The sequence below is a fragment of the Salvelinus namaycush genome, chromosome 15, assembly GCF_016432855.1.
Source record: "Salvelinus namaycush isolate Seneca chromosome 15, SaNama_1.0, whole genome shotgun sequence".
NCBI classification, from domain to species: Eukaryota; Metazoa; Chordata; class Actinopteri; order Salmoniformes; family Salmonidae; genus Salvelinus; species Salvelinus namaycush.
In genome coordinates, this window is record NC_052321.1 from 9,111,650 (window position 1) to 9,139,624 (window position 27,975).

The 27,975-nt window shown below is 41.5% G+C and overlaps 4 protein-coding genes and 3 non-coding genes across 8 annotated transcripts; all 7 read right to left on the reverse strand.

Annotated features, from left to right (window-relative positions):
* Positions 1 to 796: 796 nt before the first annotated feature.
* Positions 797 to 9,890, reverse strand: LOC120060169 (heterogeneous nuclear ribonucleoprotein R). 2 transcript variants are annotated; one of them, XM_039009295.1, is made up of 11 exons: positions 9,753 to 9,890; positions 6,536 to 6,693; positions 5,039 to 5,157; positions 4,832 to 4,939; positions 4,603 to 4,716; positions 3,842 to 4,021; positions 3,506 to 3,641; positions 2,896 to 3,101; positions 2,559 to 2,708; positions 2,327 to 2,448; positions 797 to 2,185 (listed from the first exon to the last, which is right to left on the reverse strand). In XM_039009295.1, exons 2-11 carry the CDS (start codon positions 6,687 to 6,689, stop codon positions 1,576 to 1,578), a joined length of 1,899 nt encoding a protein of 632 aa, XP_038865223.1. In that variant the 5' UTR covers positions 6,690 to 6,693; positions 9,753 to 9,890; the 3' UTR covers positions 797 to 1,575. The 2 variants fall into 2 exon arrangements, with proteins under 2 accessions (XP_038865223.1, XP_038865224.1); XM_039009296.1 differs by lacking the exon at positions 6,536 to 6,693.
* Positions 9,891 to 10,281: 391 nt separating this feature from the next.
* Positions 10,282 to 13,924, reverse strand: rpl13a (ribosomal protein L13a). The gene is made up of 7 exons (XM_039009297.1): positions 13,854 to 13,924; positions 12,460 to 12,532; positions 12,128 to 12,193; positions 11,737 to 11,838; positions 11,125 to 11,210; positions 10,913 to 10,972; positions 10,282 to 10,542 (listed from the first exon to the last, which is right to left on the reverse strand). The coding sequence occupies exons 1-7, from the start codon at positions 13,872 to 13,874 to the stop codon at positions 10,333 to 10,335; spliced, it is 618 nt and encodes a 205-aa protein (XP_038865225.1). The 5' UTR covers positions 13,875 to 13,924; the 3' UTR covers positions 10,282 to 10,332.
* On the reverse strand, positions 10,658 to 10,739 carry LOC120060554. The gene has a single exon (XR_005478246.1). It is a non-coding gene; the product is annotated as a small nucleolar RNA Z195/SNORD33/SNORD32 family (small nucleolar RNA).
* Positions 11,472 to 11,543, reverse strand: LOC120060550. The gene has a single exon (XR_005478242.1). It is a non-coding gene; the product is annotated as a small nucleolar RNA SNORD50 (small nucleolar RNA).
* LOC120060545 lies at positions 11,921 to 12,002 on the reverse strand. The gene has a single exon (XR_005478237.1). It is a non-coding gene; the product is annotated as a small nucleolar RNA Z195/SNORD33/SNORD32 family (small nucleolar RNA).
* A 1,101-nt stretch (positions 13,925 to 15,025) lies between the features above and the next one.
* On the reverse strand, positions 15,026 to 16,945 carry atp5if1b (ATP synthase inhibitory factor subunit 1b). Its single transcript, XM_039008868.1, has 3 exons — positions 16,812 to 16,945; positions 15,479 to 15,591; positions 15,026 to 15,312 (listed from the first exon to the last, which is right to left on the reverse strand). Exons 1-3 carry the CDS (start codon positions 16,878 to 16,880, stop codon positions 15,171 to 15,173), a joined length of 324 nt encoding a protein of 107 aa, XP_038864796.1. The 5' UTR covers positions 16,881 to 16,945; the 3' UTR covers positions 15,026 to 15,170.
* Positions 16,946 to 21,781: 4,836 nt separating this feature from the next.
* zmpste24 (zinc metallopeptidase, STE24 homolog) lies at positions 21,782 to 27,810 on the reverse strand. Its single transcript, XM_039009298.1, has 10 exons — positions 27,418 to 27,810; positions 26,294 to 26,440; positions 26,073 to 26,159; positions 25,859 to 25,975; positions 25,568 to 25,720; positions 25,273 to 25,414; positions 24,887 to 25,038; positions 24,377 to 24,481; positions 24,114 to 24,257; positions 21,782 to 23,290 (listed from the first exon to the last, which is right to left on the reverse strand). The coding sequence occupies exons 1-10, from the start codon at positions 27,520 to 27,522 to the stop codon at positions 23,066 to 23,068; spliced, it is 1,377 nt and encodes a 458-aa protein (XP_038865226.1). The 5' UTR covers positions 27,523 to 27,810; the 3' UTR covers positions 21,782 to 23,065.
* Positions 27,811 to 27,975: the final 165 nt, after the last annotated feature.

Sequence of the window (27,975 nt, forward strand, 5' to 3'; positions counted from 1 at the left end):
AGTCCTCATACGAGGAGAGAGCTATTTTCTATGTTCTGCTCAGTAAACACACCACTGCATTATCTGTGTTCACGCATAAACCTCTAAGTATTTCCCAATCACCTTACCACAATTTGTTTTACTAGAGGTGTTACCAGAAAACGAATTTAGTCATTTTCAACATGAGTTAACATCAGATACTAGCTGATGTAATAAAACTGGTGCATTATTTTACTGAGCAAAACAAGTGATGTGGGCTGAGGCCCCTCAGCAGAGGAGAGTAGCGCCAGTTTAGCGGTGAAGAGGTAAACCAGGCTCACCCTTCTTTGGGGAAGAACACAGCAGAGAATAGATGTGTTCCTCACTCACTCAACCGCTGCCGTTCTCGCGTCTTCACCTGGGGTAATTCGGAATAAAAGGAGAAACTTAAACAAACAAAACACAAAATAAAACTGTTAAGTTGTAATAAAATGGGAGAGTAGCTAAATAAGAAATCAAAAGGATTAAAAAAATATCAGAAAAATATGCTGTACTATTTATATTGCCGGGAAATGGAGGGGCCAGGAAATAGCACATTTGCGTGAATTGCCAGGTACCAAATGTTTTGATGTCACTTTACACTATTTGGTGTAATGATGCCCAAATTGGAATAGCAAAACATCAGTCAAATAACTATATGATCTTAATAAAAGCAGTTGCTTTGTGTCTTTCATAAAAAAATTCAGATCACTCACATTCAATGCCAAACATGGAGGTCAAAATTAGTCTAATCATGACACGACTTGACACAACTGAATTTGAAATTGCTGATAATTGAATGAAGTATGGTTGAGTTTTATTGAAATGTAACAAGAACATTATTATAAATACAAACACATCAAAGAGCAAATTGTCTTGGCGATTAAGGTTTTGCCAGACCCATTATCTAAAAGGGCAAATTTGAGAGAAAGTTGTAGTAATACGTTTAGAAAAACACAGTTTGTCTACTTCTACGAATGCTTAACATACAACTTTTACGTAACTATTCCGGTACATGAAAAAGTGCAATTTTCCTCTCCTTTTTTCCCCACCTCTGCAACAAAACTGAAAATAAAGCTTTCACTTTAAAGCCTTTATGTACAAGTCCTATGCCTACCAATCAGAAATCTGGGAGGGAAAATGTCCAATGGGGAGAGGGGTCTGGGAATGGGTTGCTGGCCAGTCACTGAACGATTCTCATGATTGCAAATGCTTTCTCAAAGAATTTTTCTCTTCTTTTTTTTTATGATCGTCCAATTTTTCCTGTAAATGCCAGCTTAAAAAAGCTAAACAAAAAAATCTTAAATTTTAAAAAGAATAAAATAATGGTAAAAAATGTCCCAAGTAGCCACAAGCAAAGCAAAAAAGGATTAGCACAAATTATTAAGCAAGCTAATGTATGTACATTCATATTTTGCTCCATATTGGTACTGTAGTGCAACAAATCCATATTTCTAATGTTATTTATGCATTTTGATTCATTTTTTTTTTTTTTCTATTTCTTTTGAATGTGAAGGGTGATATATACACACAGCCAATCAAAGGTTGCTGTCAAAGCCCAATCCGTTCATGTTTTGTCTACTTCCATTGGTGCCCATAAGAATCTTGGTAAAACTCCTGGTTGTCATTATTGTAACCATAGTTACCAGAGTAGTCGCCACCTTGTTGCAGGGGTTGCTGGGCAATGGGTTGGGAGCCCCAGTTCTGGTTGTTGGTCTGCCGGCGCTTGGAGTCCGGTTGGTTGTAACCGTCAGCCTTCCTCTTCCCGCCTAAGTTGTCCCCGCGGTTTCCCCTGGCCCCTCTGATGCCGCGGCCCCTCTGCTGGGGCGGGCCTCCCCGGCTACCACGGCTTCCCCTCGGTACACCCATAGGAGCCCCCCTTTGGACGTAGCCACCTCTGCCACGGGGGGGTGGTGCTCCTCGGCCTCTAGGGGGAGGGGGGGCACCTCGACTCACCCTGCCCCCCCTTCCTCTCGGCACGTAGACATCATCGTATCCCCCGTAGTAAGGGTCGTCGTAGCCACCTCGGTAGTCATGGTAGTCGTAACCACCACCGTAGTAATCATCGTAGTAGTCCTCGTAACCGTAGTAGTCTGGAGGATAGGCATAGCCACCTCTCCCACCTCGGCCCCTGCCTCGCATGGGAGGTGGCATGCGTGGAGCAGGATAATAGTAGTAATCATCATATCTGTGACAACAACAAAGCAAACAGGGACATAGGAAATAAGACAAATGGCATATATATAGAACAGGGAAAAAATATCAAAATAGTCATACCAGCCACTCCAAGCGGACTGGGCGTGGCTAGGTGCGGTCAACCTCTACTCACCCTGTGGTCCTAGTTGGCTGTCTCTGGGCCTGCCGCTCTTTCCTCTTCCTGTCCGGAGGCTTTGCCAGAACAATCTCTATCTCCTCGCCTTCCAATTCTTTGCCATTCATTTGTTGCATTGCCTAAACAGTGATGGGTTTCCCCAAGTGAATTTCCCAGAGATTCTCTACAAGCACAAGGCAAACACATTGCATGCATACTCCAAGGGGGTGTAGAAGACGCCGGTACTCACCTTCACGGCAGCATCTCTGTCCTCAAAGTGCACAAAGGCATAGTCTTTCAGCTTCTTGACCCGCTCCAACTTCCCAAACTGGGAGAACGTTTTCTCTAGGAGCTCCTCTGTGACCGGTGTGGCCAGGTTCCTCACAAACAGCACCTTTACCTGGTGGAAGACCAACACAGTGAGTTTAGAAGTTGTTCTCTGGCATAGGACGGCCAGTTCTCTCAGTGTAATGTTTCTACATTAAAAATATCTGGGTATTTCCTCTACTCCCTAGTATCTGTGATTTAACATCCTTTGCTGTAGTCAGACACTAGCTTGACGGAGGGGGGGATCTTCAGGACCTTACCTTTGCCATAATCTCTGGGTCCGGTTCGTCTACTGGATCTGCCCACTCAACAGTAACAGGGTTCCCCCACACCTTCACCTTGCCACTCATGAGGCGGCGACGGGCCTGGGCTGCAGTTTTGTGGTCCTCATATTCTAAGAAGCAGAAGCCACGGTTCTTCTTTTTATCATCTGGCTGGTGGTAGAGTATCACCTCCACGAGGCCCTCTGGTGGAGGCACACATATGTGCATGGTCAAAAAGAATCACAGGAAAAGCCTCCATTACACTGATTATATAATATGAGTGTAATATGATTGACTAGGACATGAGGTCACCGGTAAGAATAGATTCATGAAATCATTTGGGATGAATGTCAGAACACACAGGGCTGCACCAACTAATATACGGTATGAAGATAGGGAAAGAATGGCACATCTTTATATCTAGGTGGGGTAGCCAGGTATTCAAGCATGAATCAGATAACTTAATAACTTGTTGAAAATCTCTATGAAAGTATGTAAGAATCTCCAATTTCCTTGTACTTGTCAGCTGATGTTTCAAATATAAAACCTTATTTAGATTGAGGGCACCAAAAAAGATGATATAACAATGGTACTGATTTTCTCTAACCTGTGACTTTGCTGAAATCTTCCAATATGCTTTCTCTTGTCTTGTTCTTTGGAATTGACCCAACAAACAGGCGATTGTTTGCGACAGAGATGCAGACACCCAGGTATTTGCCCGACCGGATTTCATAATTATCACACTAGAACAAAAATATAAACAAAAAGTGTTCTCAAAATTGACCCCCACACAGATAAGTCATGCAGTTACACTTCCCAGATAATTCTGGCATGATGAGACACAGTGACCAACCTGTCTACAACATTCATGGCTAGCAAAGCAAACACCATAAATTACCAAGTCATGCTCTTTACTTGTGGCGATTAAAAGGGGAAATCTTACGAGCTTGACGGCCTCTAGGGCAGCATCTTTATTGCAGAAGGTGATGAAGGCATAACCTCTGTTCTGACCCGAAAGGAGGGGGTCCATCATTAGACGCAGGTCCCAAATGGGCCCGGCTTTCTCAAACAGAGGCACCAGCTCATCCTCATACAAGTCTCTGGGGATCTTGCCAACAAATACCTGCATTGATAAGATCAAATTGGCAAATTACAAGCATACTGTGTAGCTTTGATTGTATTCAATGTATTTTTGACTTAGACAATATGGAGCACTCTAGAAACTTAAGAGGTCGATTTGTGAAAAGGCATATTAGATAATATCATAACTTTAAAGGCTGAGTAAGATGTTTCAGAAGCTTGTAGATTCATTACTTACCAACAACAGCTGCAAATCCCAATAAAACTACATCACGTTTTAAAGTTGACTTTCCTTCCTTTGTCTACCTATACTAAAAATGTTGTGGTTCAAAGTGAGGTATTTATTTAGTTCCAATGTTAGCTAGCAAGTTTCTAACTGCATTGTGGCATTAACTAACCATTAATTATTTACATATAACATATTTTAATTTGCGTATATTTGTGGACGAAAATCTGACTTATTGCACCTTAAAAATGTTGAACCGTAATAAAATTGCATTCGTTTCCATAAGGTTGCGAATGTTTTTTTCAACAGCCCAAAATTGAGAGGAGGACACCTCCTTAACAGCCAATAGCCTGCATGAGAAGACTGACAGGCAATAGAAAATAGGTTGTGCTTCTTGCCTCTGTTCCGATTCCAGGCTGGGCCCCTGAGTACACCTCGTCAGGTGGAGGCCCCCCATACTTCCTCTGTCCTGTGGTGACGTCCAAAGTGTAACCTGTTCTTTCCAGAAGAGCCTAGACAGTATCAACGACAGATACATTCACTCAGAGACCTTTAGTCCATATGTCCATTATTGTCAAAACATAAGCTTATGGCACTTAATGGGAAAAGAAGAAACAATTTGTTCACCTTTATCTTAGTCTCATCAGGACCCTTTGTGGATTCTTGAACTTTACTTCCTTGCTTTTCTCGCTGTCTGTATGTCTTCATCACACCACAGAGAAATGCACTTTTGTTCTGAGAGAGGACCAATAGCGTTTAGTGTAAATCACTTTTATACCTTGTTGCGTCTTTGTATGACCACTCTTGAGCGACAGTGTGGACAGGACCACTCACCTGCACATGTGACAGGTCACTCTCCCTGAACTGCTGTAACACTGACAGGGCTCCCTCCTCATTGAACTCCCTCAGGGCGTCGATGGCTCTCTCGTCCAGGTCAGCGTAAGCCACCAGTCCTGGGAGGCACACATACAACCACACAACACACAGAGAGAAACAGAGAGAAAGAGAGAGAGAGAGAGAGAGAGAGAGACAGAGAGAGAGAGAGAGAGAGAGAGAGAGAGAGAGAGAGAGAGAGAGAGAGAGAGAGAGAGAGAGAGATATAGAATTCTATTTAGGCGGTGTCTGCGGATCCGTAGGTAACCACCCTGCCCCCTTGTTTTTTTTGCCCCGAGAGCTGAAGATCCAATTTACGTTCTTTCGCATGTGTTATTTTACGGACACATTTTTTTGTTAACATAGCTGCTGCTCAACCTCCCCATTGACATTTCTTTCTTTACCCACCCTCTTCTGAACCCTACACAAATTTTATCTACATGATCATGTAGGCTACGTCTCTGCCTCATATTTCTGAACATGCGGCTATTTGAATGAACATAAAAAATAAAAAAAAGTAGGCTAATTTAGGGTGTAGGCTACAACCTTCTCTGTCTGTTGAAACTAAGGATAATGCCGTAGCACAAGCAGGGGCGCAGTTTACACAATGCATTGGGGCAAAACAATCTGCGTTTTAGTCACACGTGTACATTTCTAATAATGTCATCTTTATAGTTATGCTTCCATACTGTAGCCTGAGAAGCTAAAAAAAGAACACTGCTACTTTGACTGCTTGTCTGCCCCCTGCTTAGCAAATGTTTGCAGTGATGGTGAAAAAAATAACATTAAATCGCTATATAGACTGCGTGTCTGTGTCTTGCTCTTGGTTGAGATGCTGTCTAAATTGCCGCATGTACAGCCTCCTGAAAAAAGAACATGAAATCGTTACTTTGACTGCCTTTTTGTGTTGTGCTAATGTTTGCAATAGCCTACTGTTACAACAGACAAAATGTTGTGTTGTACAATAAGTCGATCATGTCTATTGTACAACATGTCAAAGTCTGTAGACTACACCAGGCAAAGATGTCCGATCATCAACGCGGAGAGGAAGGGGCAGCGACAACATAAAAAAATCTACTTAGAGAATCCTGTACATGCGCAGGCCCTCTCTGACCTTTAGTTGTCGGGAAGAAGGGTTCAGGAAAAGTCGGATTGGCAGCCACTCCGTTCTATTTATAGGGTCACAACTAAGTCATACATTCCTGGTGAGAGTCACTGAAACATGATGATGACGCCCGGGGGAGAGGGCTCTCTCTGTAAGTCACCATTACACAGCTATGAGTTCAACGCTCACTGACTCTTTCACTCAACGTGACTTACATCATACCACTGACCAAGGTGGAATCCTTTGGTTGATAGTCTTCTTGAGCTTGCAGAAATATACATTATGATGTCTTAAGAAATATCATGCAATGCAATCAAGAAGTAGTGTGAACAACCCCCGCCCTTTGCACTTACCAGTCTGAAATATATTATCCAGGCTCTCCGCCACTTTCTGTGGAAGGCCTGCATCTATGAGTGTCTGGTAGTTCTCTGTGTGTGTTACAGTTATGTCCATTGGTTCGTCTTCCTCCTTAACTGGAGCTGAACTGCCATTCACTTCAGCTGCCATTCTCCTTTGGGTCAAATGATGTGAATCAAAAGAGATACCAGGGGACTAGACACCACATGAAGAAGCAGGCCTATACATGACCTATGCTGCGCATTCACAAACAATATGTAAGGCATAATAATACAATACTAGCTACTCTACAATGAGTAGAATACTATCTACTGCCAAATTATGGATATGAACATGTTAGGTATTGGGTAAAATGCAACTGTGATGTAATAGGCCTATTTATTTGCCATTGCCACTTGACCCACCGTTAGCTAGCTAATGTCATCGTCATGCAAGAGTCCCAATAAACCTCCACAGCAGGGAAAGAATTATCAAGCCTATGTCGACAGAAATTCAGTGGATACTTTTTTAAATGTGAATAATAGAAATAGGGAAAGTTCAGCTTGGTAAGTTAGCTAGCTAGCTGGCTATCTATCTACAGAGCATTGTTATAGAGCCAACCACTGATGTCTGACAGTACTGAAGGAAGCCACAAAGCAGCCTTTTTCATACTCCTCCATTGTATAATGTTTTATTTTTTTTAATAATAGATTTTGGAAGCTATAAAGATGCGTTTATTAATGTCTAGTCGTTTTTGCAAAGTATATTCTATTACAGACACCTTAATGCATATTTTTTTAATTATATTATGTGAACTAAACAAAGAAGTAAAAATATCAAATAAAACATATATATTTCATGTAGGTTATTTTTAGTCAGTAGTTCTGAAAGTAGCACTCACGAGCGAAAAGTGGTCAACAAAGTTGTGTACTATATCACATATGCACACCGCAATATGGGCACCATGTCATTGCTCTCTCTCTCACTCTGATGTATGTGCATCTTGCTAGATGTCACTCAAATGGCGAGGGGCTGAAGCTCATTGGCTTGAACTCGAATTGCTAGGGGGCTGGCACACGTGGGGGGAAATGTAGGGAAATGGTGCAGAGATTTTGTGGCTAATGGGGAACATGCATAAAGATGGCAAAATTCAGATATGATGTCATTGGCCTTGTTCGAGAAGATCAAAACTGTAATGTATCATGGGCAAATTGTGATTGACTGACCTACAACTAATAATGAGTAGTTATTTATGGTTCAAGGATCTTTGTAGATCAGTCAGTCGAACAACAGTCTTAGCACTATCTACTGAGTTTTTAAACTACTGTGCACGATATGGTTCAATATGCCAATAAATCAGCACAATCTACATTTTAGTTTTTCCAAATTGCTGGTGACTTGAAGCTAAAATTGAGATCATGTATACTCTAATGACCATACAAAAAAAAGCGCAACGGAGAGAGCTATGTACAATACTGCTAATTTAGCAAAACGAGAAATTTGTGGTAAGTACATGGGAAACATCTTTAGGCACCTCCGCTATTGAGATAAAACAGTAATTCTGCTCATAGATTATGCACGCATGAACTACACATTGACACATCCAGACCAAAGCGGGGGGATTAAAAAATACTTAGTAGTCGCAAAAGTTCCCGAGCATGTCTTTAAAACTTCTTCGGGATCGGTGATCAGTCCAGGGAACAGTTGAGCTAACGTAGGCTAATGTGATTAGCATGAGGTTGTAATAACAAGAAAATTTCCCAGGACATCTGATATTGGCAGAAAGCTTAAATTCTTGTTAATCTAACTGCACTGTCCAATTTACAGTCGCTATTAAAGTGAAAGAATACCATGCTATTGTTTGAGAGTGCACAGTTTTGAACATGAAAGTTATTAATAAACAAATTAGGCACATTTGGGCAGTCTTGATACAAAATTTGAACAGAAATGCAATGGTTTATTGGATCAGTCTAAAACTTTGCACATACACTGCTACCATCTAGTGGCCAAAATCTAAATTGCAGCTGTGCTGGAATAACACATGGCTTTTCTCTTGCATTTCAAAGATGATACCAAAAAATATATAAAAGGTTGTTTTTTTCTTTGCATTATCTTTTACCAGATCTATTGTGTTATATTATCCTACATTCCTTTCACATTTCCACACACTTCAAAGTGTTTCCTTTCAAATGGTTACAAGAATATGCATATCCTTGCTTCAGGGCCTGAGTTACAGGCAGTTAGAATAGGGTATGTAATTTTAGGCAAAATTGATCCTTAAGAGATTTTAAAGTATTTTTTTAAGGAGTACTAATGTTACTGTCCCCACTACAACAAATACTTAAATACATGTAATTTTGTCCTTGTAACATCTTACTGAAAGACTGTAGAATTCAATTCATTCCTGTGGATGACTGCTGCTGAGTACCAATATGGCAACCGGTGGCTTCAAAGCCTCTCATTGGCTATTACATTGCATCCGCAATACAGACTTTACACATCATTGGAGCCAACCAAGCAGTAGTTATTAAGTGCCAGTGTTGTGATGTGTTATTTTACCCCCTAGCCCAACTGCCCATTGTATACTCTTTGTATACACACACTTGTGTTCCCCATGTACCTTTGTATTGTTTTGTCAATAACGGTTGCATACTGTAAAACCACACACACAAAAATGAGTGCCAGTGTCGACCAGACAGCCACCTGGATACTTTTTCGCGCGCTATATTACAAGTATGAGGTAATACACCATTCACGTGCTAGATTGCTAACCGAGATGCACGTTAATCTATGAAATTCAAGCACGATATTACAATCACGTTACTTTTAACTGAAAAGTGCGACAAGTAGCTAAACTAGTCGGTTGAAATATATTTTGCATGTGGGAGGTACATCTGGCAAACGTTACTACTAGCTGGGTTGCACGATGCATGTCTGGCTGGTATGTCTGGGACGTGGGCTTGTCTGTAGTACACAAAGCCAAGCAGACCCGCCCCCCTCGACTGAGCATAATTGGCAATTCGCTTACATTAATACCAGTACATATGCAATTAAAAATTAAGATCAAAAGGCAGGGATTAAATTCCATTTGATTTCAAGTGTTTTCCCCCCATGATTAACTGGTGTCCAACACCGGGGCCTATCGCTTTAGCTAGTTGCTACAGTATCGCAATTTCAACAGCCCATTTTGCTAATCCTTCCCGATCAAGAATAACAAAACCTGGAAGCACTTACCGCTCCACAAATCCCAGTATTACAAAAAAAAACGTTAAAATTGTCACAATATGCCAAATGTGAACAAAAGGGTTCCGAGAAATATGATTCTGGTTTATTTGGGTTTGCACATCGGAGAATGACCGCTCTGGCGCTCGTTCACGCCCCTTTCTCGCGGTCAACCCGACCCTGCCAGACGCGCGCACGCATTTGATCCACGGGGTTTCCGACAGCATTTCACAAGGCGTTGAACAGGATTAACGCCATAGAAATATATTGTTACATTATTAACGCATTTAGCACTGATTAATAATCACTTGTTACACGCAAAATGTGTTCGTTTTGAAAAATTTACAGCCTGGATGTTGCTCCAATTGTAAAAAAAAAACAGCATTTTGTCTAGGCGTGCTTCCATTGTGTTCTAACTTAGATTAGAAGTAATACTGTTCATCTCTAGCAGTAGAGCAGCATCTAAAGATTCATTACTCTAGTTACATTTCCTTCTCAACTTCATGCAACTCAAACACACCAAAAAAATGAATCAAGCGAGTCAAACTTTCTATAAACATTTATTTATCTTTATTGGCCACCACAAACTAGCTCAGACAAGGACCCCATATTGTTTCAGGACAGCAGTGTACTTTGAAATCTTGCTCTCCACGTTCTTCTCTGCCAGCTTTGACAGCTTGATCACCGTCTTTTTCTTGGCATACCGGATCTTGGCCTTCTCCTTCCTCTTCTCCTCCAAGGTGGCTGTGATGGCCTGGTACTTCCAGCCGACCTCATGGGCCAGACGCCCGAGGAGGGCGAACTGGGGAAGGCAGGTTCACACAAAGTAGAAACAATAATGTCACAACTCAAACATTAGCCCAACAAAGGTCATAAGAATAGTTTCCACTACTTAGGGTTCTAATTATTATTTGGCTGTTGTCTCAGATGGTAGTGCATGTAAAGTATTCTCATGGTCGTTAAACTCGAATATTTACTGACGTAAACATCACTGACAATAAGAATAGATGGGTACATGGCTAAATACATTTTGGCCAATGTCTGGCTAGCAAGAATGTGGCTAAACATTAGCTCAACTACAGTGTGGCTTGCAACTTTTGACAACTACCTACTAGTCAATGAAGAGTTGATCAATTCAGTGGTGTTACTTGCTAAACTGATTTTAGGCTTACCTTGCGAGTGGGCTTCAGACGGACAATCTTTAGGGCAGCAGGTACGACCATGCGCTTCCTCTGTGGAACAAAATAAATGTCAGCTCCAAAAGCAACAGCAAGTCATTCACCTCTCATATTCTCAAAGTCAATACTCAAACAATGTAAGTATTAAAAAGTAGCATCACCGACAGCACATGATCAGAGTTATGCTGGATGATTGAAACACTCACCTTGTCATAAGGAGGTGGGACACCATCGAACACCTTCAGCCTCTCCAGTGCAGCCTGTCCTCTCTTGGTTTTATGAGGCAGCATGCCTGTTGGGTTCCAAGGGGGATCAATAAAGTTAGGATGTTACTAGGCAATTAGGTAAACCCACATAGGATAGGCAATACTCTGTAGCACAAGGGAAGCCAAGGAAAAAATATATCTATATATACACTTATGGAGATAGTGTCGCACACATAGGTTCCATGCCAATTTTAGATTGTAAATATGAAATAGGTATAAATCCCAAATGTGCAGAAACTTCCCTGTAACTGTTAACAGACACCAGCACAACATTGTGGCCCTGACTAAACTCAGCAGTCAGATCCGAAAGTTTGTCTCATCAAAATGATCAGCTTTGGGATAAGTGTTCATCACAGTCAAGTAGAAACCATAGGTTGTGCAAGGTGGAGTTCAGAATGTGCATACTTCATGCCACTGAATCACCCCATAGGGACCATTTAAATCAATGCCCATAAAGGTGAGGTCCAAGCAAGCCCCTAGACAGGCAGCTGAAAAACAGCCAAAATTTGAGCTAAAAAAATCCCAATTTAAAAGAAGGGGCTGTGATCTTACCCCTTACGGTCCTCCAGAAGATTCTGCTGGGCGCTCTGAAGTGATATGGTCCACGTGAGGGGTTGGTGTTCATCCTCTTACGCAGGAAAGCCAGGTACTTCACTATTCATAAAGATAGGCGCAATACATTCAAGCTATGCCAGTGTCTAAACCGTTTCACAACTCTGGTTATACCATATTGCTTTATGTCTCAGATGGTAGTGCATGTAAAGTATTCGCATGGTCGTTAAACTCGAATATTTACTGTGGTAAACATCACTGACAACGAGCAAATCTTAAGATTTAGCTCAAAATAGTTACTAGGAATCAAAGGTAGGACCTCAATCACACAACACATTACAACTACACCAAAGGGGTTAACCTGAATATATACAAAGTGTCAATAACTTACATTTGTTACGGTAGAAGTTTCCAGAGATGTTGATACCCTCACATCTCACAACTACCACCTTGTGGCCTGAAACGGGGGAAATCCTGACTTACATATTGAAATAAGTACACAGGCCCATTGTATAATATCCACCGTCTCAGATGGTAATGCGAGTTATCATTGTAGTTACTCAAGCAATGTAGGTTAAAAAGCATCACTGAAAGTTGTAGCAAGCTAGTCAAACATAACTAGGACCAAATCAAGGTGCAATTACACATCAAGTGACATGAAATTCTTGGATTGAATATTGATCAGTCACAAGATGGGTATTAATTTATCACGACATGACTCACCAAGCAGAACTTGCTTCGCCACAATGGCAGCGAGACGACCAAGTAGATGGCCTCTGCCATCAAGCAGCAGAACCTGGCAAGGTAAGAAGCACATCAAGTAATTGAGAATAGTTGCCCACCACCTGTGGTTCAAATGATTCAACAAGGTTGCCTAAGTCTCAGATGGTAGTGCATGTACAGTATTCTCGTGGTCGTTAAACTGACAAGCAAAACAAATTAACTTGAATACATTATAGCCACGGTTTAGGGCCAACAAGCCTTCAAGTAAAGATATAACATTGAAAATGGGTATTGTTTTTGTGCATCTCTGTGCAGCGTTCCCTTGGCAAATTTCATGTTCAGGTGAATCTGAGCTACTGCCATTCAAGCAGGGAGAAATTAGGCTCGTATGACGTAGCATTGAGATGAAGCCACTCACTAAACTGTTAATACGAAAAGAAGATCTAAATCGTCCATCATACATGTCAGATATCAATATTGGCCGATGTCATAGTGCAGGAGGTTGTTCTCTCGAACGAGCCATTATTCATATTTTTGTTGCATTCCTACCTCGAAATGTCTAATTCAATAGGGGGTTTAAAACATTTCTCCCATTTGTTTGCATGTTCAGTTCCGGTTGCATTGCGCCGTTGCGAATGCCAGACTCCACTCTGAGGCACATCGATCTTCATGCTGAAAATCGTGAGATTGTAGAATCCTAAATTGACAGTGCAGTTTGTTTGAGCTATTTTACAGCTAACTACTCCACAACACGCTGATAATGACTTGGGTATTATAGTGTGTTGCTACGTTTGCTAGCTAGCCCATACAGAGCATTAGCATTGTGGGGTTAGTAGTCGATTTGAGCTGCAACAGATATCCACATGTTGCTACCAACCTTATCACGACAAAATTAAACATTTGTTCACAAAAAATATTGTTCCCGCAGTGTTAAGTAACCCTTTAAAATTATAGGAATGAGTGGTTTTGGGTGGATTTCATTTGAACTGGGTCTAAACATTTAACTCGCGTAAACGTGGCCTGTCGCTTACCCAAATAACGTTAGCGTTAAATAGTAAATTCAGTGTTAATTAGGAAATCTTCAAAAACTATACGCATTTGACCTCAACACTTCACCAAAAATGCCAACGAACTAGGGATGTCTTCTGACGGGTTTTTGTAGTTAACTATCCAGTCTAGTCCGAGTTAGCTAGATAGCTAAATTAATGTAATGCGGCTAAGTTGCGTTAGCCAACACATGACATCCTGGATGTGTCAAATACGACAAATGCTACGAAATGATCTCCACTAGTCTTCATTTACAATGCACAGAGATATTTAACCGGAGTAAAATTAATCTATATGGACGTATTATTTATAAATTTAGATATGTTGGTTCTTGAGCGCTTACACACCTTATTGAACCGGTCCGCCATGATGTGCGAAAAGAAAGACAGACGGGTTGTCCCGCTGTAAAAGACAGGGGTATCTAGGCGGAGCTAAAGCTTTAGAGGAAATGACGAAAATGTACATTCTTCCTTACGGGATTTATACAGGGCTTTATACGCAGTGTACAATGTGCTAATTGCCACCCTCTGGACAGAGCGAGGATTACAGAAATCATTGCTCCCAAGACATGCAATGGTCCCTCTTTATCTGGGTCCATTGGACACTCTTACTGACTGTTGTGGCTGCTTTGCTTGATGTATTGTTGTCTCTACCTTCTTGCCCTTTGTGCTGTCTGTGCCCAATAATGTTTGTACCCTGTTTTGTGCTGCTACCATGTTGTCATGTTGCTCCCATGCTGTGTTGCTGCCATGCTATGTCTTAGATCTCTCTTTATGTAGTGTTGTCTCTCGTCGTGATGTGTTTTGTCCCATATTTTTAATCTCTGCCCCCATCTCCCCAGGAGGCTTTTTGGTAGGCCACCATTATTAAGATTTTTTTTTAACTGACTTGCCTCGTTAAATAAATCCATACAGTCAATGGGTTAGATGCATGTAAATATAAGAAATAGACACGTCTCAAATGTATAATACTCCACACCAAGCATCTCCTTCACGACTCTGTTTTCATAAGTGTCAGCTTCATGTTTTCATACATCTATAGCAATTAGATTAACATGACTATTGTGTGTCCCTTTCAGGAAATGTCTTGCATAGCAACAGCACAGCATCAATACAATGAAAATCAAACAATATTACAACATGTGGATCAGGTTCATGTGAGGGGGGGGTGATTTCTGTGCTCTGGCAGATGTGTACATGGGATCTGTATCTGCGGCCTGATGGTAAAAGCTGGTATCACCTTCAATTAGCAATGTTGCATGATTGTTTCTTCAATGGGGGATGTTATGGCATTGGCAAAACTGAGAGTTGTGTACAGACACCAATTCATGGGATAAGTTTCAATAAAAGACAGCGCCATATTTTCTCTTCTCTTTGCCATTCATATTGCCGGAATCCATTTAGACAGTACAGCTACACTAGCTGTAATCATCCTTCTGTAATATGGCGAACAATCATCCTCCGTAATGGCACCCCACATCTAAAATCTTAATTTTAGCACAAACAATAATTGAAAGCAATAACCATTTCAAATAAATGTTTAATAACCTCAAGCATATACAGAACAATCAATCACATATACACAGAGCTGCCCAGAGACAGTGCAGGCGATGACTAGGATTTGGCAATATTGAATCCCTGGCCTTTATTCTAATGGAGTGAGTCTCAGTCATCATGCTTCAGTTTCCTAATTTTTCCCTTGTGACGGTCAATCTCACTCTGCAGCCTCGAAATCTCCTTCTTGTGGTGGTCAATCTCCTCTTGGTGATGCTGCTTTAGTGCAGCCAACTGTTCTTGCTCTTTACGCCTGTAGAGGGAGATTGGAAAGTGTTAGGTACAGTGAGGACACAGTATGAATACAGGCCAGGCAGACTGCCACAAAGCCTCGATAAATACATTTACAGTGTCAATTTTGGCAAACAAATAGGTATACCACCTATTGGTCGTACAGTATACTGTAAGTCCCAACTAACCGGAAGTACATTTCCTCCTCTGCTGCCTGTTTCTTTCCGAGGGCTCCTCCTGCCTCTCTGACAGATCCTCCGCCGCCACCTCCTTTCCCTGCACCTTTGCCCAACTCACCCAGCTGGTAAATGGAGAAAATTAAATCAACAGGTGAACATATAAGAACAACAAGATGTTCCTTAGTAGGATTATGTATGAGATTGGTATGTTGTGTTATGCACAACTTTTATTAGAGAAATAAACATGACCTTCACATTGTAAAATGAAAGCTTTATGCAATGGTAAAGGCTAGGCTGTTATCAGCATACAGTATATAGAAGTAAAGGGTTCTCACAGAGATGGAAAGAGGTATAATCTTTGCTTGCATCTGTGCCATTATGGCGTCTGACAGCATGGGCAGCGACAATGAGCTACCTCCATTTTAAAGTAGTCAATTCTTTTTCTGTTTTAAAAAAGTGCAAAGCTAATATTAGTGATTAACCGCCACCTGCAGTGCTGGAGTCCTGAACCAAAGTTTGTCATTCATATGTTGTGGCCACTAGATGCTGGTATCATAGTGGAGACCATTTCATAGCACCCCATTTGAAGAAGACAATGCTCTGATCATTAGCTTTCTGCTCCCAAACCATAGAAATCCCAGCCCAGTTTACTACTTTAAAATGGTGGAAGCCCTCAATGGCAATGTCCATGCAAAAACTGGTTATTTCAAAGTTGAGTCCTCTATACATCTCTATGGGTTATCCTCATTGAAGTGTCACGTGACATGCAGCTGAACTAACTAAAGCACATATTGAAGTGGGGAGTTTTTTGCACGTGGAATACTGTAATCTATGTCAATGCATTGCAAAGTGTTAGGCTATGTAGCCTCAAATCATTCATACACTAATTTTAATATCCTAATGAAAAACTCCCCCCTTTAATGTTGACTGAAAAGACCAACAGAATTGACCAGAGAATGTAAACACTGCCTTTCAAAAAAACTCTACCATTGTGGGCAACAACTGTAGCGTCAGAGAATTGCTTCATCATTCATAGATGGACGCATTTAACCAAATTCCATACACATTAGACCGAGGTGTATGATTGAGCTGCTTACATGGCCTTGTAAGCAGCTCAATCATACACAGTAGTCGTTTGCTACAATTTGTATCAGAACGTTCCAAACACCAGTTAAACATTGTAACATTGTAACATACTGACTGACATAGTAACAAGAACATTACAAATTGTCCAAGGCCATCGCGAAATCACTTGACAATTGAATACCACTCGTTTCATTTTAACGTTGGACTGTATTAGCTGCGAAACGTGGTTGTCTAATCATATGTGGTGCATTTTTACCTGATCAGATGCCATTCTTAGCTGTGTGGTGAGGAGACTCCTAACATCAGCTCTCAAAAACCTTGCCATTTCGTCCCAAAAACAACAAAAACTAGACTGTTTGCCCTTGTCTACCAAAATAAACCATATCAGGGCCTAACCATTGTATATAATGGGGGTGTTTGTGGATGAGTATGAACTGAGTCTTTATTATATTTCTATGAAGGATCAATACGACACAGCGAAATAGATGACCATCTGTGAAAAGCAAGTGGGTTTTTATCAGTAAGAACGTTTAAATAAATGGTGATCTGCCTCAAACAACAATCATATTTGAAAAAACGTTCACCCCTATGCATAATGGTACGGTCTCATGACGGACAGTATGATACCAAAGATGTTTTATCATATTGACAAGATAGTCGAGTGACTGCTCTTACAAGTGAAATACGTCCTCAAAATGGAAGGCAGGCTGAATGACGCTAGATCAGTTGGGACCATTTTATAAAGTAGTTTTTTGTCAAAGTTGCCGAAATGCCACGTGCGTCTAGAATACATGTGCATTCATAAAAACCTAACCATTACAAAACTTATATTCAATAAAATAAGCTTCACGTAGCAAATGAGCAATTACATGTTTTGTTGACCAAATTCGACATTCTCATTGACCATACAAAAATTCCTCACTTTCAGGGCGGAGTAAACTCCTTCGCTTTGCCTTCCTGATGACACCGCTATAGCTAGACCGTTTGATATAAAATGGACTGCGCACTACGTAGTTGCGTCTGGAGTGACCTTTTGTTGATTGCATTCGTCTACTGTGAGCACTTCTGCTAAATTATGTCTTTGATGACCACATATGCATGTTGTCAAACACACAGTAGGCCTACACCACAACTATTTGACATTTCAAAATTACATTTCATAATACATTTTCGAAATTAAAGGATTGTATTTATAGCCTACTATTAAACAAGTTCAGTCATCAGAAAACAAGCAGGAAAGCCATGCATGACTCTTTACCCAGTAGTAAATCGTTTGGGTAACTGACATTTTCCATGGCCTACATTCCAAGTATCACACTTTGGAGGCACCGTGAAAACAAAACGTTTGTTTTATGCTGTAACAAGTGGTCAGTTAAAAGGGCAATCAGCAGGTGCTACAGCTTTTTTTGCCTTAAATATTTTAATGATATACCCATTGATTCTTGAAGAATTAACTTATGCCTCATGAGCTTAGTTCAACTGTTGTACTGCATCAGAACCCAAAACGTAAGTTTGTTTTATTCCAATGTTTGTAAACAAACTAAATGTAACACTATATAGCCTCAAAACATGATTAAAATTGTACATTTAATATAATGTATGGCCAGTCCTTTGAGAATGGTTACATTTCTCCAGCCCCATCCCTCAGCTTTTTACCGAAAGAGATGTGGGGATCGAGAGCACTTTGTTTCAGGTGCTGACTGCCACTTTAAAGTCAGTAATGAGATTATGTGGTCTGTAATTGGTACCGTATGCAGGCTATGCTTACTATGTGTAGACATAATTATTGTTTTGATAGCCATAATCTACTATGCTATACAAGATATTGTGCTAAAATATGTACCCTCAGCCTGGTCTCATAGACTAGACGTAACATAGTAAATGTAAATCCAGGACACCCATTAGTATGATATGTTACGTTTGGCATGGTTACATAAGATAGATGGTTACTAACGAAAGTAGGGTGGTTGATCGGGGTGGGCGTATAATGCGAATGTCTAGCAACCCAAAAGTTGCGAGTTCAAACCATCACAGCTAACCCTTCCCCCAAACTCCTAAACTTAACCCCTAACATAGCTAACGTTAGCCACCTAGGTAGAATTCATAACATATCACACGGTTTGAAAATTCATAACATATAATACGAAAGGTAATTCGTAACATATCATACGAAATGGGCGATGGACATCCACAAATAAATACCAACAAAACATCATACTAAATGAGTGTTTCAAATTTACGACACAATAATACGAAAAGCTCTGAGACCAGGTTGGCAGCGATATGACTATGCAAATGATTCATATCACAGTTAATGCAGTAGCGCATCTGTCACTACCCATAAAAAGGTTGAGACACAAATAGGAAAAGACAGCTGCTGTGAGGGACTTTATTCACAATGCTGCAAGAAAAGTATGTTCTTCTATAACAAACCAAACACTTGATTCATCTGATGTAGCCCCCTCCCCCCCTCCCCTCCAGTCAAAACTGGGTTCACTATCACACCTCGCACACACAGGCACCAGAAGAGAAGAAACAAAAAACAATAACACATTAACAGTAGAGTCCAAACCACATTCACATATTACAAATGCATTCACTTTTTCCCCCCTTTGCCATTAAGCTATTCAATGATTTACAAGTACAGTATGGTCAGGCTGTTAAAAGTGCATTAAAAAACTGAAATTGTGTTGTAAAAAGAAACTAGGAAATTTTACCTAAATTGAACATTCCTTTGGTCCATCATTGGCCCAAGTATTACTTAAAAACTATCACCACAAGTGACAGATCCCTGGGAAGTCACAGGCACTCAAACCTTAATTAGAGTAACTGCCAAAATAAAGGAAATACCAATAGTGTCTTAATAGGGTGTTGGGCTACAATGAGCTGCAAGAACAGCTTAAAATCACTTTAGCATAGCTTCTACAAGTATCTGGAACTCTATTGGAGGGACGCAATACCATTATTCCACAAGAAATTCCATAATTTGGGTGTTTTAATGGTGGTGGAAAACGCTGTCTCAGGCACCGCTCCAGAATCTGCCACAAGTATTCAATTGGGTTGAGATCTGGTGACTGAGACGGCCGTGGCATATGGTTTACATAGTTTATGTTCATCAAGCCAAGTTTAGGTCCAAAAGGTTCCTTATTAACAGCTTCTACACCCAAGCCATAAAACTACTGAACAATTAATCAAAAGGCTACCCAGACTATTTTCATTGACCCCCTTTTTTTACGCTGCTACTCGCTGTTTATTATCTATGCATAGTCACTTTACCCCTACCTAAACTCAGCAAAAAAATAAATTCCCTTTTCAGGACCCTGTCATTCAAAGATAATTCGTTAAAAAATCCAAATAACTTCACAGATCTTCATTGTAAAGGGTTTAAACACTGTTTCCCATGCCTGTTCAATGAACCATAAACAATTAATGAACATGCACCTGTTGAACGGTCGTTAAGACACTAACAGCTTACAGACGGTAGGCAATTAAGATCAGTTATGAAAACTTAGGACACTAAAGAGGCCTTTCTACTGACTCTGAAAAACACCAAAAGAAAGATGCCCACGGTCCCTGCTCATCTGCATGAATGTACCTTAGGCATGCTGCAAGGAGGCATGAGGACTGCAGATGTGGCCAGGGCAATAAATTGCAATGTCTGTACTGTGAGACGCCTAAGACAGTGCTACAGGGAGACAGGACGGACAGCTGATCGTCCTCGCAGTGGCAGACCACTTCTAACAACACCTGCACAGAATCCATACATCCGAATATCCCACCTGCGGGACAGGTACAAGATGGCAACAACAACTGCCCGAGTTACACCAGGAATCCACAATCCCTCCATCAGTGCTCAGACGCTCCGCAATAGGCTGAGAGAGGCTGGACTGAGGGCTTGTAGGCCTGTTGTAAGGCACATCCTCACCAGACATCACCGGCAACAACGTCGCCTATGGGCACAAACCCACTGTCGCTGGACCAGACAGGACTGGCAAAAAGTGATCTTCACTGACGAGTCGCGGTTTTGGCTCACCAGGGGTGATGGTCAGATTCGCGTTTATTGTTGAAGGAATGAGCGTTACACCGAGGCCTATACCCTGGAGAGGAATCGATTTGGAGGTGGAGGGTCTGTAATGGTCTGGGGCAGTGTGTCACAGCATCATCGGACTGAGCTTGTTGTGATTGCAGGCAATCTCAACGCTGTGCGTTACAGGGAAGACATCCTCCTCCCTCATGTGGTACCCTTCCTGCAGGCTCATCCTGACATGACCCTCCAGCATGATAATGCCACCAGCCATACTGCTCATTCTGTGCGTGATTTCCTGCAAGACAGGAATGTCAGTGTTCTGCCATGGCCAGCGAAGAGCCTCAATCTCAATCCCATTGAGCACATCTGGGACCTGTTGGATCGGAGGGTGAGGGCTAGGGCCATTCCCCCCAGAAATGTCTGGGAACTTGCAGGTGCCTTGGTGGAAGAGTGGGGTAACATCTCACAGCAAGAACTGGCAAATCTGGTGCAGTCCATGAGGAGGAGATGCACTGCAGTACTTAATGCAGCTGGTGGCCACACCAGATACTGACTGTTACTTTTGACCCCCCCTTTGTTCAGGGACACGTTATTCCATTTCTGTTAGTCACATGTCTGTGGAACTTGTTCAGGTTGGGTCTCAGTTGTTAAATCTTGTTATGTTCATACAAATATTTACACATGTTAAGTTTGCTGAAAATAAACACAGTCGACAGTGAGAGGACGTTTCTTTTTTTGCTGAATTTACATATTACATCAAACATGGTCCAAGCACACCAAGACAGTCGTGAAGAGGACACGACAAAACCTATCCCCCCTCAGGAGACTGAAAAGATTTGGCATGGGTTCTAATATCCTCAAAAAGTTCTACAGCTGCACCATCGAGAGCATCCTGACTGGTTGCATCACTGCCTGGTATGGTAACCGCTCGGCCTCCGACCGCAAGGCACTACAGAGGGTAGTGCGAATGGCCAAGCTTCCTGCCATCCAGGACCTCTATACCAGGCGGTGTCAGAGGAAGGCCCTAAAAATTGTCAAAGACTCCAGTACCCTAGTCATAGAATGTTCTCTCTGCTACCGCACGGCAAGCGGTACCGGAGCGCCAAGTCTTGGTCCAAGAGGCTTCTAAACAGCTTCTACCCCCAAGCCATAAATCTCCTGAACATCTAATCAAATGGCTACCCAGACTATTTGCATTGTCCCCCCCTCTTACTCTGCATTGTTGGATAAGGGCTTGTAAATAAGCATTTCATGGTAAGGCCTACACCTGTTGTATTCAGCACGTGACAAATAAAACTTCATTTGACCACTCATGCCCTGTGCATAGGGGCATTGTCATCCTTTGGGGGCATAGTCATGGTAGCCAAAATAATGGCCTGCCCAGCATTTTTATACATGACCCCAAGCACAATGGGATATTAATTGCTTAATTAACTCAGGAACCACACCTGTGTGGAAGCACCTGCTTTCAATATTCTTTGTATCCCTTATTTCCTCAAGTGTTTTATTACTTTGGCAGTTACCTGTATAACTTGATCCATCTCAAGCATAGTCTTGACTAAATCTGAAAAGGTGTGTATCTTTTAAAGTTCTAGTGTTCAGACACACCTCTCATAATAAACAGTTGTAGATGGAGCCAATCGACCAGCAGGATATACTATTAATAATAAATTGATGGCCCATTCGCTGTACATCCTATTGTCACTCTTGATATTTTTTTCTCACCCCCCCCCCCCCCAGTAGTTCCACCCCTACTGGCCAGGGATAGTTCCACCCCTACTGGCCAGGGATAGTTCCACTACTGTACATCAAGGTTTTATGAGAAAATATTTGTAATGACAAATTCTCAGGGGAGTAAATGAAATTCAAATAAAACTTCAGTAAAAAATGTAAACCTTTCTGAAATATGAGAAATCCTTGATCAATGTGACCTGTACTAGCAGCAAGTGCTTAAACTAAAAATGGTCGGGTAATTATTTATGCCCACAATTGTATTGCATGTTCATGTTTCCCTATGTTACGGACGTCACGCTGCTTGCTTAGTGAGTACAGGTTCCTCCCGATTCGGCCCGCAGAGCTCGAACTCAGGACCGATGCCTGGCTAGCACACGTGACTCCACTCCTTGACAACTTACAAACCGTTTGAGCTATCGGGAAAATGTATAAATCGATAGCTCCATCGGCAACATGTCAAGCTAGCTGTGGCATGAGCTTATGGTACATTCTTAACTCCATTACACCTAGAATAAGCATAGCCGACAGATCTTCTTGTCTCACACTAGATTTCTGAAAACTTTTGGTATTGTGCCAGTTTGAAACTGTGGGGAAAAAATGACCAAAAAAATAACATAATGGCGAGGATAAAGGAGAACAAAAATAGGGAAACAGAGAGGAAAATAGGGGAGACTACATCAGAGTGCCAGAAGAGGCCTGCGGAGACCCTTGGGGTGAGGCAGCGGGCGTGGCTCTCCTTTTGGGACTCGTCAGTCCTGCTTGGTGCTTCCCAGGGCCCGTAGGCGCTCCAGGAGGGGAGGGTGGGAGTAGTGCCACATGGAAAAGAGCCAGTCAGCCACAGGGAAGCCCAGGTTGTCTTTGTTGAGCTTGATGAGTGCAGAGTAGAGCTCTGAGGCTCGACCCATGCCCAGCGCAAAGGAGTCCGCCTGGAACTCAAACCTGCGGCTCAGGACAGTCAGACAGAATGACAGGACCTGGAGGTAAGAATGGGAGAAATATCAGTTTTCCTCAGTGGCCTGTAGCAGGTACTCATCTGCTCATCGCCATCTCAAAAACACTTTCTGTTTAAGCGGACTTAAGAAATATATTGTAGCTTTAGATGTATATTTCTTTGGCCAATATTTACTACTAGTATGCTCAAGGTATTTTCGCCAAACAAACACTGGACTTAATGAGAATAGCTGCCACAGCACTTGCAGGGACAACAGATAAGGCCTCCACTGAAGTGTATTAAGAGGTCAGACATACACAGATTGTACAAAACATTAAGAACACCTGCTCTTTCCAAGACAGACTGGCCAGGTGAAAGCAATGATCCCTTATTGATGTCACTTGTTAAATCCACATCAAAATCAGTGTAGATGAAGGGGAGGAGACAGGTTAAATAATTATTTTTAAGCCTTAAGACATGGATTGTGTCTTCGTGCCATTCAGAGGGTGTATAGGCAAGACAAAATACTTAAATGCTTTTGAAAGGGGTACGGTAGTATGTGCCAGATGCACCGGTATGAGTCAAGAACTGCAACGCTGCTGAGTTTTTCACGCTCAACAATTTCCTGTGTGTATCAATGATCTACCACCCAAAGGACATTCAGCCAACTTGACAACCGTGGGAAGCATTGGAGTCATCATGGGCCAGCATTTCTGTGGAACGCTTTCGACACCTTATAGAGTCCATGCGCTGACGAATTGAGTCTGTTCTGAAGACAGAAGGGGGCTGCAACTGAGTATTAGGAAGATGGTCTTAATGTTTTATCCACTGTGTAAATGCATTGTTTAGGAGATGGAGTCACTCACCTCATTGTATGGGGAGAAGATGAACTGGAATATGATCATCAACCCAATCAAAGTGGGCTGGCTGTTATAGAAACCAAAGGCCACGAACAGCTCCTTCCGTCCAATTAGCACAGCAAAGAGGAAGAAGCACAGGAAGGAGTTCATCTGCAAGGACAGAGGCAGGGGGGAAAATTGTATCGATTACATTTCTGCATCAACATGAAAGTGGCCTATTGGTATAGAGGTGATGTGCAGATGCATATCAAGGGAATTCCCAAACAAACCTGACTGATTACTATGTTTTTCACAGTGTGGCCCAACTTCCAATGGCCCAGCTCGTGGCCCAACACCGCCAAGACCTCTGGATTGTTGCAGCCTTGCTTCTTGTTCTAAAAATAAAAAAATATATAAAAAAAAGAGTTAGAACATAACTGGTTTGATTTTTTAAAGAATTATGCATGAACTATTGACTACAACTTCTAGTACACCATGTTATGTTTCTATGATAGGACCACCACAACAAATTAGATATATAACATAAAAGTTGTAATGTGCTGGCGGTGCTCTAACCAAGACTACAGAAATGGTATGTATGGCTGAATTGGTGCTCAGTAATACTGGAGACCTTTGAAGAAGAAGCTTGCTTCAGCAAGAAATATTATTGAATGGAATCAAGTTGCCTTCCTAAACCTTTTTTAAATATTATATATTTATAACATTCTGACACCCAGTTCTCTGCGTAACGGAGAGAACTGAATGGTCCTCCTTCCAGACGCTGGAAGCTCAAGTCTGACCTTGAGCTTGGATTTGTCCTCGGTTGGTGTGTCAGTCTCTCCGTCCTTGTTGAGGGGAGAGTAGTCCTCCAGCAGGGTGTCGAACAACACTATGCGCTTGTTCTTGAAGAACCCATAGAAGTAAGCGTTACTGTGAGAGGAACGCTTGGAACCTGGAAGAGTAGGTCAAAATGGATCATTACAATACAACTTTATAGTCCATAAGTAACAGCGAACATCGGAAAGGTGTTTCTGCTATGTTTTCAACCCCCACACATCACCACACAGTTGAGACGAACACAGGGTCAAGCTGCAGAGTAGTGCCCATTATGCCTTGCTCTCCTCTGATGTTAAACAATTATATACAGTCTACGGTGTTACATCTTTAGGACAAAACAAGTTATTACCTTCTACAACATAGACCTTAGTGAGAGGGAAACTGATAGACTTCGACATGCTTTCAATCTCTTCCTTCAGCTCACCCTCTGGCAAAGGGGTGAACTTGTCAAATAGGGGCGCAATGTAGTCCGCATAGATGGTTACCAGAACCTAAGAGAGAGAAGGAACGACCAGAAATAAATACATTTGTAATTTATTTGGATATATTGGATATTAGTTTAGCTCCATTAATTCCTCCCCAGCGCCTAAACAACTGTTGTTTGAATATTCCCATCCAGACAGTTATGAGGTGAAAGGACTGACAAGTGAGACACCCAGTGTGAAGAGCCAGGCGTAGATGAAGAAGAAGTCTCCACCAATCTTGATGATGTAGAGGAGCAGTGAGGTCACAGGCAACAAGATACACTGGGTCACAATAAACTTCTTTACAGCATCCTTTAGGAAGAACCCCAGCGACTGGAAGGAGGACCATAGACGACAACAAAAACAAACAAACTGGGTGTTAGAAACCATGCCAGTGAAAAAAAGTGTAATTGATTCAATCTAGGAAACTGTCTGTATAATAAGAATGTCCTCAGAGAGTTGACAGTCTACCTGCTGGTTGAAGCCATGCTTCTCCTCAATAACAAAGGTGTTGTAGATACTCCAGGGAAGGCCAGTGAATGCACTGAACAGGGTTGCTAGTATCAGAAACGAAAGAGACTGGAAGATCTAAAAAGAAAAGACAGAGCCATGGAATGATTCAAGAAAATTGCCAAAACATTTGTAATACTGGACTGCCAATTTTAACCATGGACCATGCACACACCTCATACTCTGGACCCAATCCAAAACGAGCAGTCACTGTCCCAGCAACTTTCCAAACGAAAGGGATTCCGCCAAATAGCAGGATCAGCTATGGGAGAACACAGCAGTGTTATATCGGGAAAAAATGAAATTCCCTCTGTGTGATAAATTGAGGTAGACAACTAGGTTGTACTATAACAAAGTAGGTCCTAACAAATCAATGGATATTTTAGTTGTACCCACCGTCCCCTCAGTTTCTGAATACAGTCCAGACCAGAAACTGAAGTTGCTCTTGTCTAGTTGATAAAGGCGTGACTTCTCAAAGGTATCTGTGTCCATGATCTTTCCCAACTCTTGTGGTACGTGCACGGTCAACCTGTATATTCTCCGCTGGGTGTTAGAAGAGACACTTAAACATTAAAAAAATTATATTCAACATAGCTAATCAAAAAAAGAAATGTCCATGTTACAGAATGATTAGTGGGGCCTCGAGTTGCAGTAGGGCAATTCCATGTTAGCGGAATTACGCCAAGCAAACCCATTAATTTCAAAGTTTAACAAACCATATAACTCTACGCACAATGAGTACTTTAAACAATTGACACAGTAAATAAAATAAAAACATTTACTGGAAAAACTGCAGATGCAAAGTTTGGTAACAGAATTAAGGTAACATCTCCCTCAGTTTTATTATGTTACCAAACTTTGTATGTGCAAAGTTCTTTCTGTAAACGTGTTTCTGTAAAAAAAAATCTGTGGAAATTGTTAAAGGTAGTTATTGTGGATAGAGTTGTATGGTTTGTTAACCTTTGAAATCAATGATTTTTGTTTCAATTTTTTTATTTTATTTAACTAGGCAGGTCAGTCAGTTAATTCTTATGACGGGCTACACCGGTCAAACCCGGACGACGCTGGGCCAATTGTGTGCCGCCCTATGGGACTCCCAACCACGGCCGGCTGTGATACAGCCTGGATTCGAACCAGGGTGTCTGTAGTGACCACTCAACCACTGAGATGCAGTGCATTCACCAGTCCACTCAAAATGATAGCAAGCTCATTCGCATCCAGTTTCCATTCATGCTAAATGTTCTTCTTCGATAAGGTTCGCTGCGCCACTCGAAAGCCCAGTTTAGAATACATTTTAGAGCGAAAAATCTTTGTCTCAGCGTAATTCTGTTACCATGGAATTGCCCAGTACAAAGATGACGTCACTCCCGAAAACAGCTTTGTTCTTGGTAAAATATTGTAGACAAACAATAATGAAAAAAGTCAGCATGCGGCTAGAAGGCCAGCAGTGAAATGCAGTAAAGAAAGCCTTGTTATTGACAAAGAGGCCGTTACGAAACAAAGTAAAGTTCAACAATTACCTGTCTGTAGGCAAGGTAGGCCTCCCATAGATACACCGTCCATGAGAACACCAGAACAGCATAAAATATCTTATTTTCGATTGGTAGGTTAAGTATTGTTTCCATCTTTATTCTGGCCTTGGTCTCTATATAAAGTTAGCAAGCTAGCATGTGTTGCTAGTTGGACTCACTGGTTGAACAGCCGCCCGTTGTTCACACGCCTTCCAGTCTTTATTCAGAAGATAAGACTGTTTATATTTAAATAACTTAGTATGGTTTATATCCCCAGTTTAAATTGACTAGTTTTCACCAGTCCACTCAGAATGATAGCAAGCTCATTCGCATCCAGTTTCCATTCATGCTAAATGTTCTTATTCAATAAGGTTGACATGCTAAATGTCAGTGCAGCAGTTAATTTTGTTCCCAGTGAAACTAAACCAGTCGTCTAAATAACTAAGGTTCCATGCTCACTGTATTATCTCTCAAAATATACTGAACAAAAATATAAACGCAACAATGTAAAAGATTTTACTGAGTTACAGTTCATATAAGGAAATCAGACAATTTAAATAAATTAGG

What these genes read in the sequence shown, in the direction of transcription:
- LOC120060169 (XM_039009295.1), bottom strand. Translation starts at nt 6,689, where the DNA reads ATGGCAGCTGAAGTGAATGGCAGTTCAGCTCCAGTTAAGGAGGAAGAC. An exon ending in CCCTAGAGGCCGTCAAGCTC is followed by an intron (nt 3,642 to 3,841) that starts GTAAGATTTCCC and finishes TTTTTGTTCTAG; the next exon opens with TGTGATAATTATGAAATCCG. An exon ending in CAGCCAACTAGGACCACAGG is followed by an intron (nt 2,186 to 2,326) that starts GTGAGTAGAGGT and finishes TTGTTGTCACAG; the next exon opens with ATATGATGATTACTACTATT.
- rpl13a (XM_039009297.1), bottom strand. Translation starts at nt 13,874, where the DNA reads ATGGCGGACCGGTTCAATAAG. An exon ending in AAACTTCTACCGTAACAAAT is followed by an intron (nt 11,839 to 12,127) that starts GTAAGTTATTGA and finishes CTTTATGAATAG; the next exon opens with TGAAGTACCTGGCTTTCCTG. An exon ending in CTTCTGGAGGACCGTAAGGG is followed by an intron (nt 11,211 to 11,736) that starts GTAAGATCACAG and finishes GGAACCCAACAG; the next exon opens with GCATGCTGCCTCATAAAACC.
- atp5if1b (XM_039008868.1), bottom strand. Translation starts at nt 16,880, where the DNA reads ATGGCAAGGTTTTTGAGAGCTGATGTTAGGAGTCTCCTCACCACACAG. An exon ending in TAAGAATGGCATCTGATCAG is followed by an intron (nt 15,592 to 16,811) that starts GTAAAAATGCAC and finishes TCCATTTACCAG; the next exon opens with CTGGGTGAGTTGGGCAAAGG. An exon ending in GAGGAGGAAATGTACTTCCG is followed by an intron (nt 15,313 to 15,478) that starts GTTAGTTGGGAC and finishes CTCCCTCTACAG; the next exon opens with GCGTAAAGAGCAAGAACAGT.
- zmpste24 (XM_039009298.1), bottom strand. Translation starts at nt 27,522, where the DNA reads ATGGAAACAATACTTAACCTACCAATCGAAAATAAGATATTTTATGCT. An exon ending in GATTGGGTCCAGAGTATGAG is followed by an intron (nt 25,976 to 26,072) that starts GTGTGTGCATGG and finishes TTTTCTTTTTAG; the next exon opens with ATCTTCCAGTCTCTTTCGTT. An exon ending in TCACACTGGGTGTCTCACTT is followed by an intron (nt 25,415 to 25,567) that starts GTCAGTCCTTTC and finishes TCTCTCTCTTAG; the next exon opens with GTTCTGGTAACCATCTATGC.